Below are 15,844 nucleotides of genomic sequence, written 5' to 3' on the forward strand. Positions count from 1 at the left end.
CATTCAGCAGACATGAGGCTGTGATCAAGCCTGAAGATGCTTAATCTACTTCCCTGATGACATTCGAAGATGTTGCTTGTAAAAAACAGGATTATATCGACGCCTCTTTCTGCATAGATCGACAAAAGAATGTGGACAGTTTTTATCTCTGTCAAAACTTATGCCCAAATACCTAGCATCTGATGAAAGATAGCGCAAACTTTCTTGTTCCGTTTCAACAAGATGAAATGAATTTAAATCATATTTATAATGATCATGTTAATACAGATATGATATACAACTTATTCAGAGATATGTGTTCAGCATGCTGGAATAAATATGGGTTTGTGGTAATAGATACAGACAGTGAATTGAATAGCGGTAGATATCGAAAAGGATTCAACTGCTTCATTGGTATAAATTGAGGTACTTCAAAGTGTGATAGTCAGAAATGCTGTAGATTTTAACCTGTCAACATTAAGCCTGAAGAAATTTCGAAGCATAAGGATATTTTGCATCAGATATCTTAAGTCAGCAAAACCGTCCGACGGAAGTATAGAATGATGGGCAGTTTCAATTAAATCAAAAAACATTGCTAACGTGACAAGTGCAATAAAATCTTTACGCCAGCAAGGCCGTGTTTCTTAGAATCTTCATGTTGATCAGGTCAAAGAGTTCTACAATGAAGAATTCAAGGATTTGATGAAGCAGCACAGTGTCAATCTTTACCCAACATTTAGCAGTCTCAAAACATCTATCTGTGAACGCTTCATAGAATACTTAAAACTAAAATGTAACGAAAATCCTAGGTTCGTGGCAGCTACAAGTGGGCTGATATACTTGATGATTTAGTGAATACTTACAATAACACCAGATTTATAGTACCATCAAAATGAAGCCTGCAGATGTAACTACTGCTCAGGAAAAACAGCTGCTCGAAAACATAAATCAACCGCTGCAAATCAAATCATAACAGAAAAAGAAGTTCAGAGTTGGAGATAAAGTCCGAATCAGCAAGTACAAGCATATATTTGAGAAAGGTTACACACTAAACTGGAATACGGAAATTTTTACCGTCAAGTCATTGCAGAATACAAACCCAATGACAAACAAGCTCTTGGACTACCAGGATCAACCAATCGAAGAAAAATTTGATAACCGCGAGAACTCTGCAAAGCTCAATATCCAGATGTATATCTTGTTAAAAAAAATTATTAAGAAACGTGGATGTAAATACTATGTTAAATGGATAGATCTTGATATCAAACATAATAGTTGGATTGATAAATCGGACATGAGACATAAAGGGGCACAAGAGTTATATTTACATTATTTTGATTTACAAAAATTTAAAAATTAATACATAAGTACTTAAAACTATATTTACAAAGTCTAACAATTAAGTTTACATTACTTTTTATTTTTTATTTTTCTTTTCATCATCATTTATAATAAACCTCTTAAAATTAGTGCCAGGCATGTAAAAGCATGGTCAAGCTTCATTACATATGATCATGAATGATCATATAATCCTATGTCTGGCAGAAATAGATGCATGAAATTAACGCCTGATCATGTATGTTCATGTATGATGATTTTTTTCCGGGTTGGTTCAATAATTATTCTCTTGAATTAAGTTATTTCTTCTTCCGTGTGACATTAATTTTGAGAATCACAAGCTTATTTGTAATTGATATCAAATCTTTACTCCTTCATGATTGAAACCGATATATTTCAATGATCCCTGATTCAGAAAAATGATTTGAAATGATTACCTCCATGTTAATTGTATATCTATATTAGGGTGGGTCAAAAAAATCGAATAATTTATTTTTGATTTTATACTCTGAAAAATAGGTTCGTAGACACCTAAAAAGAATTCTCTCCAAGTATAAGCTCTTAATTATAACGGGAAGGTCCTCCGCTTTGCGGGTTTCTATTTTTTTCGAATAATCAGATAAAAAAATTTATATCTCGCTTCCAACTGCTTGGAAAAATATTCCGTGGCATAGATTTTGTGAGAAATTGAATGCTTTACAAAAAAGGTCTCTTATGACTTTTTCAAAAACTCAACCGATTAAAAGATATTCATAGTTGAAGTTTAGCTATTTTAAGGAAAATATTCGTTTTTATTATGAATTTTATAAGTCGATGAAAAAAATTATTTCGGATTGCGGAACTCATAATTTTGTAGGAAATTTACTGCTCTACAAAAATGGTCTCTTATGATTTTTGATTAAGTGAAGCCGTTACGAGATATTCATCGTCAAACATTAACGAATATCAATATTTCCAGTTTTTGATCAATAATTCGATAAATTTTAATTTAAACTATGAGTTTCAGGAAAATTTACATAAATTTGAGTTTCGATCGATAAAGAAATGTTATAAACAATTTTTTAATATTGTTTTCAGTCTTGAGCTTGTTTGATTGCATTAAAACAAGAAATTAGAGCATTTTTTTCGACATATAGCCAATGATTAGTTTAATTTGAAGTGAATGACATATTTCTTTGTCAAATTTAATATGAAAAGTATTGAATCAAGTAAGAAACAACCAGTATTTAACTTTTTTATAGATAAATTTTTTATTGAATTATCAATTGCAATATAATTGTCTATATTTTTTTAACATAACAGTACGCTATTACTATAAATAATTTCTTTTATTACAATTTGGGAATGTTTTTGATGTTCTTTGACAACTTGCAATAAGTACTGGAATTGTTCTTCATTTTTGTCAAGCATTGATTATATTCACTGACTAATGCAACAGCTCGCTCTGCTGAATCATTGACAACTTTTAGTTGTTGAAAGTATTCTTTATTTTCGAGATAACTCTCATTAGTAGGCCATAATTCAACATCGACATCAAGAAAGTCATACGGTAGATCGAAGATTTTGAAAAGATTTAATGACTTTTTAGACACAAAGTCACTCAGAGTTCTCTGCGCCAATGAATTCAAATCTTTTTAGCAATTACAAATCTTTTAGCTTTAGAATCTGTACCTTCACGAGTATTAACAGCTTCAACAATACTTTTTTTTCCTTCTAATGGAACGCCATCGTCAAACAGTGATAAAATGGCAAGTTCATCGCTCAAATACCATAAGTGCGAAATCATTTTTTCACACGTAGCTGAAGAAATCAAAGGATTGATATGTTTGTACTCCAATAAATTTTTCATAAACTGCAAGTCATGATAAGCAGCAGTTGTTGCAGAAGTTGATGAAAACCAAGCTTTTAAATACAATGTGACTATAAAAATACAGAAATGACGAAGACCATGCAATTCTTTCTGAGAGAGTTTGAATTCATCTCTGAATAGATACATTTTCAAACTATAAATGGCCTTAGCCATCCATCTAGCATGATGAACAGTACCAGGACGTTTGAAAGAAATCTTTTCTTGAGGCATTTCTCCAAGGAAAATCAATGATAATTCCAATAATTCTTTATCTAACTTATTATAACATTTCTTTATCGATCGAAACTCAAATTTATGTAAATTTTCCTGAAACTCATAGTTTAAATTAAAATTTATCGAATTATTGATCAAAAACTGGAAATATTGATATTCGTTAATGTTTGACGATGAATATCTCGTAACGGCTTCACTTAATCAAAAATCATAAGAGACCATTTTTGTAGAGCAGTAAATTTCCTACAAAATCATGAGTTCCGCAATCCGAAATAATTTTTTTCATCGACTTATAAAATTCATAATAAAAACGAATATTTTCCTTAAAATAGCCAAACTTCAACTATGAATATCTTTTAATCGGTTGAGTTTTTGAAAAAGTCATAAGAGACCTTTTTTGTAAAGCATTCAATTTCTCACAAAATCTATGCCACGGAATATTTTTCCAAGCAGTTGGAAGCGAGATATAAATTTTTTTATCTGATTATTCGAAAAAAATAGAAACCCGCAAAGCGGAGGACCTTCCCGTTATAATTAAGAGCTTATACTTGGAGAGAATTCTTTTTAGGTGTCTACGAACCTATTTTTCAGAGTATAAAATCAAAAATAAATTATTCGATTTTTTTGACCCACCCTAATCTATATAGTATTCAAATCCGATGCTTTTAAATCATTTCAAATTAGATTTCTTAATCAGGGATGTTAACGGATCTTAACCGTAACTTTCACCGAAAAAACGGTAGTCTCTACTGATTTTTTTTGATAGAAGCTACCGATTTTTTTTTCCGTATAAAGTAATAATTCTAGAGAAATGATATAATTATTTAAAAGGTACGCTGTCAATAAAAAAAAAATAGTTAAGTTTTTATAAAACAAAAAAAAATATTGTTTTGAAAATTTCATCTTAAAAATCAACTTGATGATTTTTTTTCCATCATCTGCCAAATTAATTCAACACACATTGTAGGATAACCTAAATCTAATAAAAGTCTCTTAATGAATGCCACCAACTACATCTTAATGAGTCAATTCACACATACGCATGCGTTCACACATACACATGGGAACTATTAGTTGTTAAAACAACATCATAGCATCTTACAACATCGACATCTGTTGAAAAACTTTATTTTTGCACTGAATAAAATTATTTCGCAATGGTTGCTTCGATGTGTTCATGTTCTATGAACTAAAGCATTCATTGTTGAAGATTCGTTAAGCGGGAAGTTGAGTTGTTAGCTAGTATAGAACTAAACTTTTTTTATATTTTTTAATTCACACACAATTAAATAATTAATTTATTACAAATTATATTCACTGAATAACTGTTCAACGATTAGCGTATCTCTTTGTAGCTGAAGATTACCTGAAAAGTGAGTTTGATCACATTGTCATATATAGCATCTTTATTGATTAGCGAAAGAACAAGTAGCGATGAGCTTGTGAAAAAGGGTACGCATGCAGCGCCATATTATTTGGCGCAGTAACAGGTGTTACTAGTCTAATGGCTTCGGTATTGTAAAATCGATGCACCACACATCAACGAGATGACACAGGTTTCATTATTCCTCTCGTCATTATTGGTGGAACAGCCGGTGGTCGCTTTCTGTTAGCCTAATCCAATATTCTTTTTGCTGGTTCGATGTTGTAGAAACCCTTTCAATAACACTGTCTCTGAAAACGACGCACGCGCTTTAACCACCAGATTGTGAGGGTGTCTTAAAGCGGCAGTTGCACCTCAGCCACACCCGGATGAGCCATGTAGTCGGTCTGCTTTCCGCACTACAGCGGACAATTGTTGCTTCTGCGCCTACAGGTGGTACACTTTCTTAAACTTTTTATTGCTCATCTAGATAAAATGAAGTGATGCATTAGTGGATTTTAAAAATAATCCACAAACTTAGTATGTAAGTGGATGAGTATTAAAAACAGTGATTAAAGCACGAGTCAGTCTGTCAGCTCTGTGAAGCTTTGATGAGGGTGAGTGGTTGAAGTGGTAGTGGTAATGGGGGTGGTTGTAATAGTATATACGTCGTGTACAAGTCTCAACAATATCAACTTGATAGATTTTACAATAGTACTAACTCTATGATAATAATGGACTAAAAACTCAAATGGTGGTTTAAATATTCATATTTATTGTTTCTCAATCTATTAATCAAAATCTAACGCTGTAAAGAATAAGCAGAAAAATAAAAGCACTCAACAAAATGCAATGCTCAAGTATCGATCATAACTGAAATAGCGAACGAGCGCGGTAGTTTCAGTCGACCTGTTGTCCCACTTGTTGCTCATCCTGTGGCATTTGCCTTAATGAAACCTCTGCTGAAGGGAAATCGAAAAAGATTAATTATTAATTATGAGAGAAACATAAATAATATAGACACCATGCAAGACACGGGTATATTGTTTGATTATTATCGGATCGACGACGCTAACAATATTAAAAACTTGAGAATAAAAATGTATAAACTAAACTTATACTTTTATATCTACAAAATAAAATAGCTTTATAAAGCTAATGAATAATAATACTATCGTAATAATGAATTAATAATAAACAATATTAAATTATAGTAAGTAAAAATTAATTTCCACCCACATAAATACAACGAAAGCAATATTAAACAAGGTAAATTTAAATGTAGTAATTATAATTCAATAAAGAGATGCATTTATTATCGTACAATTAAATAAAACTAGAAAAATAATCAATTTAATAAACTTTATTTACAATATTAATTAAGAGTGATTCTCTTTAGTCGAAAAAGTCCACTACTTAATATTTATCTAACTATTTAGCTCATTTTGTGATGAATTGTATGTTAATACTAAAAATAAATAAATGTCTTTAGAAGAATTATGCAACGACAAATTATAGAATTTAAATTAACAATTGCATCAAATATATCAAGTTTTTAAAAATCAAAAGAGATAAGTCTACTTATACGGATTAACACCTTTTTTATGAATGAAAAGTTGTGCTATTAACATCGTAAAACATCGCAATATTTAAGATAAAAGGATAATTTGACATTTAAAATTTTTTTATTTACGCTCTTCACGTTTCTTTTTTTTTCTGAGTGAATTAAAACTGTCCATCATGCCGCGATGTTACATGGTTAAAAAAGCATTATGCAACAAATATATGAGTGTTACGAGGGGGTTCGAAAATTGGAGTAAAACTAAGGATTCTTCTTCACTTCAAGCAACTGCAATTACAGATTCTTCTAAGGTTTCTATCGCATCTATCAATTCCCTAGGTATGTATCAACAAATTATCATACCAAGAACATTCAAAATTTTTATGTATCTATTAATTTTTATAGATCGGAAGGAGTTTCCTCTGAGAAATGGAGTGATAGATAAGAATATATGCTCTGTATCAACTTCTACTTTAAGTTCATACTCATCTTTGGAACCAGAAAGAAATTCACCAATTCCCAACCTCGAGCTAGTGAAACATACAGAACCGAAGGTAATATCTACAGTAACATCTACGATAGTGAATGGAGACAGTCGAAGTCGGAGCCCCGCAAATCGGGCTTTAAAAATCCAGGATGCTGAGGAAACTCCCGTTTTTCGAGACAGGTCAGCAGCAGAAACGGAGGCGGCACATGATCTTTTAGAATTATCAAGGTCTCTACCTCCTTTACCACCACCAAGTATTGCAGTTGGTCCTCACAATGTTGTTGAATCTCCTGTTACGGAAAATGTTCAAGAAATAAGTATCTATCAACCTGTAGAGCCTCCTATTTATCAAGTTAATACAATAGATTTAACTGGAAATACTGCGACGGTGTATCAACAACAACCAACAGGGATAATATATGAGCCAACTATCGTGCAACAAACCTCCGGTGGTGTCTTTATACCTCTGTCCCCAGTTCAAGAAATTCTCTTCACTTATACTACTCCAACGATACCTTCTATTCTTGCTACTCAAGTATCTACGTTAGAAGCTCCTCCCTTAACACCACCGATATCTGAATGCAGCAGTGACATTGAAAATAATAATCCAAACTTACAACCTAATCAAAGGGACAAAGAAGTACAAACTGTTATTGAACAGGCAGAAGTTAAAACTGCTTCCTATACTTATGATACACTTCTCGTTGCGGATGGACGATCAAAAAATAAGAAACAAATAAGTAATATTATTAATCAAAACAATGCAATCACAGAAATTAATGTTGAACCACTGGAAGTACCAAGAGCTGGTCGATACATTTGTTGCGAATGTGGTACGTTTTTTAAATAGTGATTGAATTTATGGAGTATTCAACGCCAAATTAAACCCGTTTGAATCTGTTTGTGTTAGCTCTCTAATATTAGTTTTTCTGACAATCCATAGTTTATTTATTTTTTCAAATTTACTCAATATTTAATTAAATATTAAGAGCATAAGATCGCACAAATTCTACCTATTTCCTTTTGTTCTTTTAATTTTGTTAATTAAGAAAAAAAAACATACCTCGTATGGACTTTTATACTTAATAATTAATGACGACTTATTAACAAAGTAAAACCTATGTAAACTTTAAATAACAGTATTTTTTTATAATTTAAGTTATTCGACATCACACAGTTCTAAGAATTTTGAAAGATTTACAAAGAATAATTTTTTTTAACTATATTTAAAAATAAAGAAAATAAAAAACGAACGTTATTATTTAGTTCATTTTTGACGAAACTAAGGGCTTTTGAAATCAAAAAAAGTCGGGTTCAAAGTGGTCGATTTGGCATAAAATGTTCTGTAGATTTTAATTTTTCTCATAATGAACAATTTAAATTTTTCCAATTTTTCTAGGGAAACAATATGCTACATCATCAAATCTTTCTCGACATAAGCAAACTCATAGAAGTATTGATTCTCAATCTGCAAAAAAATGTATTCATTGTGGCAAGGCTTATGTCAGTATGCCTGCTTTAGCGATGCATGTACTAACTCACAAACTTACTCACAGCTGTGGTGTGTGTGGAAAAATGTTTTCAAGACCCTGGTTGCTTCAAGGCCACCTAAGAAGTCATACTGGTGAAAAACCGTATGGTTGTGCTCATTGTGGCAAAGCTTTTGCCGACAGATCGAATCTTCGTGCTCATATGCAAACTCATTCCGTTGATAAAAATTACGAATGTCCCAAATGCCACAAGTCGTTTGCACTGAAGTCATATCTTAATAAGCATCTCGAGTCTGCTTGTCAAAGAGATAATGATGATGACAGCAGTAATGATATTGATTCACCAAATCCTTCATTAAGTTCTGCCGAACGAGAGGTGAAATATTGAATTGAATTTGCACCTAAGATTTTTTTTAGAATTTTTAGATATCTATACACTTTTTACTGACTGTAAAAGATTACAATTCAAGCATGTCAAAATTTTGTATATTAGGCATTTATTTAGAAAGTAATTTAAGTATAAGTATAAAATATTTGTTTAATCTAAATAAAATGTAGTTATTTCAATAGCAATAGTTTTTAGCTTTAATATTAACATAATTCAACGGTAGATGATTTTTATGGAGTTTTTATTTTGTTTAAAATATAGTCTTAACCTATTATAGATAACAAATACATAATTTTTTTTAATTACTTATTTTACTCCCAAAGAAAAAATGCTTAAATATAATTTTGTATCACAAAATCTAAATATACACAAATTTATATAGTTATGTAGAAATTTCTAGTATGATAATTAAGATGTATAAAAAAAACCGAAAAATATGTTTTTTAAATGATCATAAATTTCATGAGAGTATGCGAAAATTAAAATCTTATCAAAATTAGGGTTCTCAATATTGATATTTAGAGGTCACGAATGAAATTTTGTCATGTCCAATTTAAATATCTCGGCACAAAATATTTTTAAGCTTTAGAATTTTATATTTTGTTGTACAAGAAATTAACCACATACTGCAATACGTATTTTCTTAGGAAATTGAACCCTTTACAAAAATTTACTTCGTATGACTTTTTGAAAAATTTACTCTTTCAAAAATTATTCGAAGTTGAAGAAAGACACATAGATACTGCCATTCTAATACATCGTATCCCTAAAATTTGACAAATTAACATATTTTGAAAAATAGAATCATCATAATATTATGAAAGTCATATTAAAAATTTAAAAGTCAAATAGTTTTATAACTATTTTTAAATAAATATTTTCATCCGTCGAATCGTATTTGGTCAACCGTTTCTACCGTTTGCTGCAAAATTTTCTCAATGTGGGATGCGAAGTATAAGAATGACAATATTGATATCCTAAATTATCAGTATTTCTTTCATTTTCGACAGAATTGTTACTGTTGAGGTAAAAAACTCATCTATTTCAATGAACATCTTATTCTGAGTGAAAAAAAAAATTTTTGAACTATGTAACAACTTGCAATATAAATTTTGATAGCTTTTATATTTACTGACTTCCAAAGTTACAAACTACATATTCACAAACATTCAATTACATTATTCATGCCACGTTTAATTTCATTAAATTTATATATATATATATATATATATATATATATATATATATAGAAGATTATCGTCTCTGAACTATAATTAATTATTTTTCGAAACTTTTATTCTAACAAGCCCGCAAACCCCAATCGTGGTTATAATTTTGTTAGATTCGTTCTCAGTTTATCTTACGATGATAAAATTAATGATTTCATCAAATCTCGAATGTGTAGAAGCAATGGATTAAAAGTTAAAAATTTTTTTTATTTTTAACACTTTCGCAATCCTCTTTGCCGGTGGAATTTTATAAAATCTGTTTTGAGTTAATCTTAAGAGGACAAAAAGAATAATTTCACTAATAATTTCAAACCTGTAGAAGCTATAGATTAATATTTAAAAATTGATTTCATTTTGAACTCTCCCACGTTGCTCTTTGTGGGTAGGATTTCATTAAATCAGTTTTTGACAGTTTCTAACATGCAAAAGAAAAACTCTGGCCAAGTTTCAAAGTTCTGAATGCTATAGATTGGATAATACAAATTTCTTAAATATTTAACGCTCCCGCACAGTCCTCTCGGGATAGAATATCATAAAATTAATTTTTAGTAAATTCAGACATGCCGAAAAAAATATTCTGGCTAGGTTTTGTACCTATAAGATCTATAGGAATCCCCTCTTTTGGGTGGAATTTCATTAAATCCGTTCTTAGCTAATCTTTACTCGGTAAAAAGAATATTCCTACCAAATTTCAAGTCTCTAGGTTTCATGGTTCGAGAAATATCGTGGTGAGTGACTATTTACGTGGAAATCTCTTATGTGTATATAGATTTCGACTATGTCGGTTACTTTTATTTCAATTTTTATATTTGTAATCTTAATTCAATTTTTTTGAGTTAATCAGATATCCAGCACAATTAAAATGTATACAATCAAACTCACTAACTGTTTCTTTATTAATTCTATCAATTCCGTATTTAATATTCAATCTAAGGCACCAATAAATCTTGCATTTATTCTTTTGGCGTACACTTTTAATTAATTAAACTGTTTAATTATTCCATGAGTATTGTAGAAAAATTAGTAAATAAAATTTGACTGAATTGTGATAGCGTGAATAATTTGTGATCTTAAAAAAAAAGAATAACTTGGAAATTTAAAAATAGTTTTGATTTTTGAACGCTTCATCCGATTTTGACTTACTTGACGGCCACTGGCGGAGATTTTCAAGTTCGACAAAGTGTCTATGGTGTTGATTTGCTTAGTAAAATATCTTGAAAGTTATTTAGAAAAAAGTTGAAATTAATTTATTTTTCATTGAAGTCTCAATGAATAACTGAACGCCGTGTCATTACTCATCTTGATCGGTCGATTCGTTCTAAAGATATCGTACACGGAGAAAAGAGAATAGATCGTATTCTTATGTAAAACAGTAACTATTACCATGTTACATAGTAACGGAAATTTTTGTGAAAATTCTGTGTAAATTTGATGGGAAAAATTTTAGAAATTGTGATAAGAGTGTGAACAATCGTTCATTCGATGCGGAATTGAATTCTGTTATTAAGAAAAAACATGAATGAAATAAAAAGTCTCAGTTTTTCGGAAGTAACTCAATAACTGAAGGTGATTTAAAAAATCAAAAAAAGGATCTTTAAAGAGGAGGAAATTTCTGGAAAATAATCTCGACTCCTAGAACTCTAGCTTCAGAAACGGTAGTTGTTATTTAACGTTGAAAATAGGGTTTCGCTCGATTTTTGTCACACGGTCGCGATGATGCTAACATACGACGGCAGTTACGCGGATACTTTTTTCAGAAGTTTTCCTCCTTTTCAAGTATCTTTTTTCTAATTTTTGATATTACCTATAGTTATTGAGTTATTTCCGAAAAACTGAGATTTTGATTTGGTTTATGATTCTGTTAATAACAAATTGAAATTCTTAATAAATAAATAAAAAAAAACAACATTATTTTCAGAATTCAATCCCACATCGACTGAGCGAATGTTCATCCTTTTATCACGATTTCTAAGATTTTTCCCATCAAATTTACACAGAATTCCCACAAAAATTTCCGTAACTATGTAACATAGTACACTGTAAAAAATCCGGAGTGAATCGGGAGTGAATTTCACTCCCATCACTCGGAGTTCCGGAGTGAAGTAATTAATCACTCCGCGTAGGTAGTGAATCCGGAGTTTTTGTTTGCGGAGTGATTCCGGATTTCACTCCGAAAAACATCCGCGTTCGGAGTTTTAAAAAAAAATAAAATAAGGATGAATTTTCGTTCTACAAAAAAATCTCAAAATTAATTTACTATAAATGATTTATTATAAATCAACAAATAATAATAATAATAATAATAATAATAATAATCTATATTATTAAAAGAATAAGTAAAATTTTGTGGCCAGTGTATTTATATGATGAAATGGATTTTTATGGTTAAATTTGGTATCGTTGGAAAAGTCTTGACTTGGAGTTGTGCCTTTTCATGGTCTCATATTATTCTCACCAATAGCCAATTTATTATGATAAGTATTTACTATTTAGACTGCAGTCGAAAATACTCTATCTCTCGATACATAATTAAGAAATGACCTTGCATCTCGTGAGCTATTAACATTTTTAACACATCAATTTTTCATATATTTATATATATTATATATATGTATATATGAAAAATATATCAAAAATGCATGTGGGTACTCAAATGAAAGCTCTTAATGAGTGTAACATCAGGAAGAGCTTATATCTTTGAAAATGTCAATAGTTAAGAAATGACATTGTATCTTGTCAACTAATAATATTTTTAAAGATATAAGCTCATCCCGATGTTACACTCACCAAGACCTTTCATTTGAGTACCCACATCAATTTTCCATATATATTTATATATATCATATATATGTATATATGAAAAATATATCAAAATGCATGTGGGTACTGGAATGAAAGCTCTTAATGAGTGTAACAGCGGGATGAGCGTATATCTTTAACAACGTCAATAGTTAAAAAAGTACAGTGCAATTCTAACAAAAATCATTATTTAATAAAGCAAAATTTTATCTAATTATAATTAATTTATGAAAAAAATATAAAAACATTATAATAATAATTAAAATTAAATATTATTAAAAATAATAAATTAAATTTTTAATAATTAAATATAAAAAGGGTTTATAAAAATATTTTCTTTACAAAAATTTATTTATTTCTAAATTCATTTATTTTGGGAGTGAATGCGGAGTGAGTTTTATTATTAATAAAAATTAACTCCTTCTCGGAGTAAAGATCACTCCCGCTGGGAGTGAATCAATTAAAAATCATTCACTCTGCGTTCACTCCGCGTTCACTCTGCAAATTTTTTACAGTGTAATCGTTACCGTTCTACCTAAGAATACGATCTATTCTCTTATCTCCGTTTACGGAAAAATTTTATTTACACACTCACACAAACGCGTGCACGTACCCACTTAGAAGTTGGAACGACTTTCTAGGACCTCAAAACGTGAAGATACTAACATAAAATTGAGATGAAGTATATGTGAAGCCAATTTATTCGTAATGTAATTGATCAAATATATCATAAGCATGAAAAAATAAATAATTTCATACTAACATTCAGACGCGCGTTTGTGTGCGCACGGTAAGTCTAATCTGATCAAAAGACGCATTCTCAAAATCGGACCGAAATTGAGAATTCCCTACTTTTGAAAATTAATAATATTTTCAAAGCGAGAACCTAAAAATTCTGAGAAACGCCCTTAGTGAGAAGGAAAACAAAAAAATTTGGAGCGAAATTGAATGGGGTCAGGCTTAAAAATTATTGATTTAGCGTGGAATGCTTTAAATACACGAGACTGCAGTCTCATATTATTTTAAATAATTTATCTATTTATATTGTCCAATACATAATTGGATTCTATCAATATTTGGATATAATTATTTATAATTGTTTAGATTCAATTACATGCGATCTAATTATATTTTCTCTAATTTTTCGAGTTTTGATTTAAGTAGTTTAAAAATGTTTCATCATTTTTATTTCTGACCATATTAGGCTAGTACACTTTTATGAAAAGCTACGAGGAAAACAATAAGTCATCTGAGTGGACTTTAATGGAAAGAAATCACAACTGGCTGATTAAAGAAAATTTGAAGAGGAAGCTTAAAACGATGGGAAATGTCACTTCATCAGTTGTCTACTAGTCTCGTAAATCCTCTCAACTATGTATTCTCTAGCCTGGTTACAAACCAAAAATCAACCAATAAAGAAACTATAAAATGGAAATTTTTAAATCAATTTCATTACAAGTTATTATGGTAAGAACTAAACATCGAAACCACGTATTTTATTGCTCATAGTGATTATTTATTTTGTATGAAACCATATAGTATGGTTTGTAAAACGCATTAAATTTAATTAATTATATAAAAATTATAAAAAAAAATTTTTAACCATTGTATTTAAAATATAAAATTTCACAGTACAGTGTAGTTTTTTTCTTTCATATCACATTATTGATTAAAAGCTGATTTTTATAAATCAGAATGAATAAAAATATTTTACTAGATCAAGTAATTTTGTATTTATCGATCAATTTAAACACTCCCTTCAAAAAAATTTAAGTAAGTATGTGTGCGTGAATTCTCAGATATAATTTTAAGGTTGGGCACCACTATACGTATTTTTAGAAGTTTTTAAAAACCTTAAATGATTTTTAAAGCATTGCAAGTACTAATGAAATTAAGAGATCCCGAATATTTTATATACCTATTTAAATTGCATTTTAATAAAAGATATGATATAAAAAAAAATAATTATTCTTTGTATGATTTAGTTTACCAATTATTCGAAGAATTTAAGGAGGTTTGATACCGATTTTTAAAGTATATATTTGCAAAATTATGATCATTTTTTTGTTGAAAGGTTTATTATGAAAAAGATCACAGACGGAATTTCCAATTTATTTTCAACTTCGATGTTGTGAAATTTTGGTATATAAAAGTTGCAATCTTCAAAATGTACAACACATAATCAAAAATATCATGGAAAATCATGAATATAATTGGTATCGAACTTTAAGTTCGAAAAAAGTGAAATTTCAAGGGATGGCCTACAGGATCAACGACGTTATAAAATGTTTTTTTTTTTTTTTTCTAAATCATGCTTTAATTAATTAAGAACGAATTACTTTTTTATTTCATCTTTGATTGAAATGGGTTCTAAGTAAAATGGGTTGTTTATTGATTATCCTTATCGAAGCAAAATCTAGAGACTTACAAAAAAATGATTCTGCATATATTATTGTACCCTTATTAAAGAAAACAATATGAAACGATTTTTAATTATTTCAGTTTACTGCTATACAGATATACACTTTATATGGATTGAATCGTTTTAATTTATTTTTTTTAACAAGGTTGATTAATGATGAATACATATTAAACTGGCATTGTAGCCGGATAGTTAATTATGATGTTATTTAGTTATTATTGTTACGTGAATGTTGGAACGCTTCATGTAATGATTATCCGTAACTCCTATTCTTTCCCGCTTCACAGCATTATTTTCGAATTTAAAAAATGTAGATCTGTAGATTTGTTACAACCCCTATATGGTGGTAGGATAGAAATTTTTGATCGACGAAGATAATTAAGTAGTGTATTATACACTAGTCACAAAAATTAAGGGATATAAAAAAATTCCAAATTTTTGGGTGATTTTCAACGAGCTGTAACTCCGAGGAAAATGATTGTACAGCAAAAAAAAACAAATTGTAGCTCCAAGTGTCTAGTTTTCAGTATGACCATGAAAATTTTTTATCATGTTTGGGTCTAATGTAATCCTAAGAAAACAACAAAAAAAATTTTTTCCCACATTTTTTCTCATCTAAAAAAAGGTCTACAGACTTACAGAAATTTTATTTCATCATTTCCTTCAAAAGCTCTTTTTTGAAAATTAAATGTCCTTGAATTTGAC

At 29.6% G+C, this 15,844-nt stretch overlaps 1 protein-coding gene across 1 annotated transcript; it reads left to right on the plus strand.

The window, feature by feature from the left end:
• The first annotated feature begins 5,156 nt into the window (after positions 1-5,156).
• On the plus strand, positions 5,157-14,404 carry LOC141537982 (uncharacterized). Its single transcript, XM_074259213.1, has 4 exons — positions 5,157-6,663; positions 6,730-7,644; positions 8,211-8,677; positions 13,922-14,404. The coding sequence occupies exons 1-4, from the start codon at positions 6,504-6,506 to the stop codon at positions 13,937-13,939; spliced, it is 1,560 nt and encodes a 519-aa protein (XP_074115314.1). The 5' UTR covers positions 5,157-6,503; the 3' UTR covers positions 13,940-14,404.
• Positions 14,405-15,844: the final 1,440 nt, after the last annotated feature.

This window comes from Cotesia typhae, unplaced genomic scaffold (genome assembly GCF_013202065.1).
Source record: "Cotesia typhae breed Kobodo isofemale line unplaced genomic scaffold, CoteBio_Ctyphae contig_20, whole genome shotgun sequence".
In the NCBI taxonomy this organism is placed as follows: Eukaryota; Metazoa; Arthropoda; class Insecta; order Hymenoptera; family Braconidae; genus Cotesia; species Cotesia typhae.

Bases quoted from the DNA above. Each gene is read 5' to 3' on its own strand.
- LOC141537982 (XM_074259213.1), top strand. From the start codon at position 6,504: ATGCCGCGATGTTACATGGTTAAAAAAGCATTATGCAACAAATATATG. The intron at 6,664-6,729 runs GTATGTATCAAC...TAATTTTTATAG, and splicing joins CGCATCTATCAATTCCCTAG to ATCGGAAGGAGTTTCCTCTG. The intron at 7,645-8,210 runs GTACGTTTTTTA...CAATTTTTCTAG, and splicing joins ATACATTTGTTGCGAATGTG to GGAAACAATATGCTACATCA.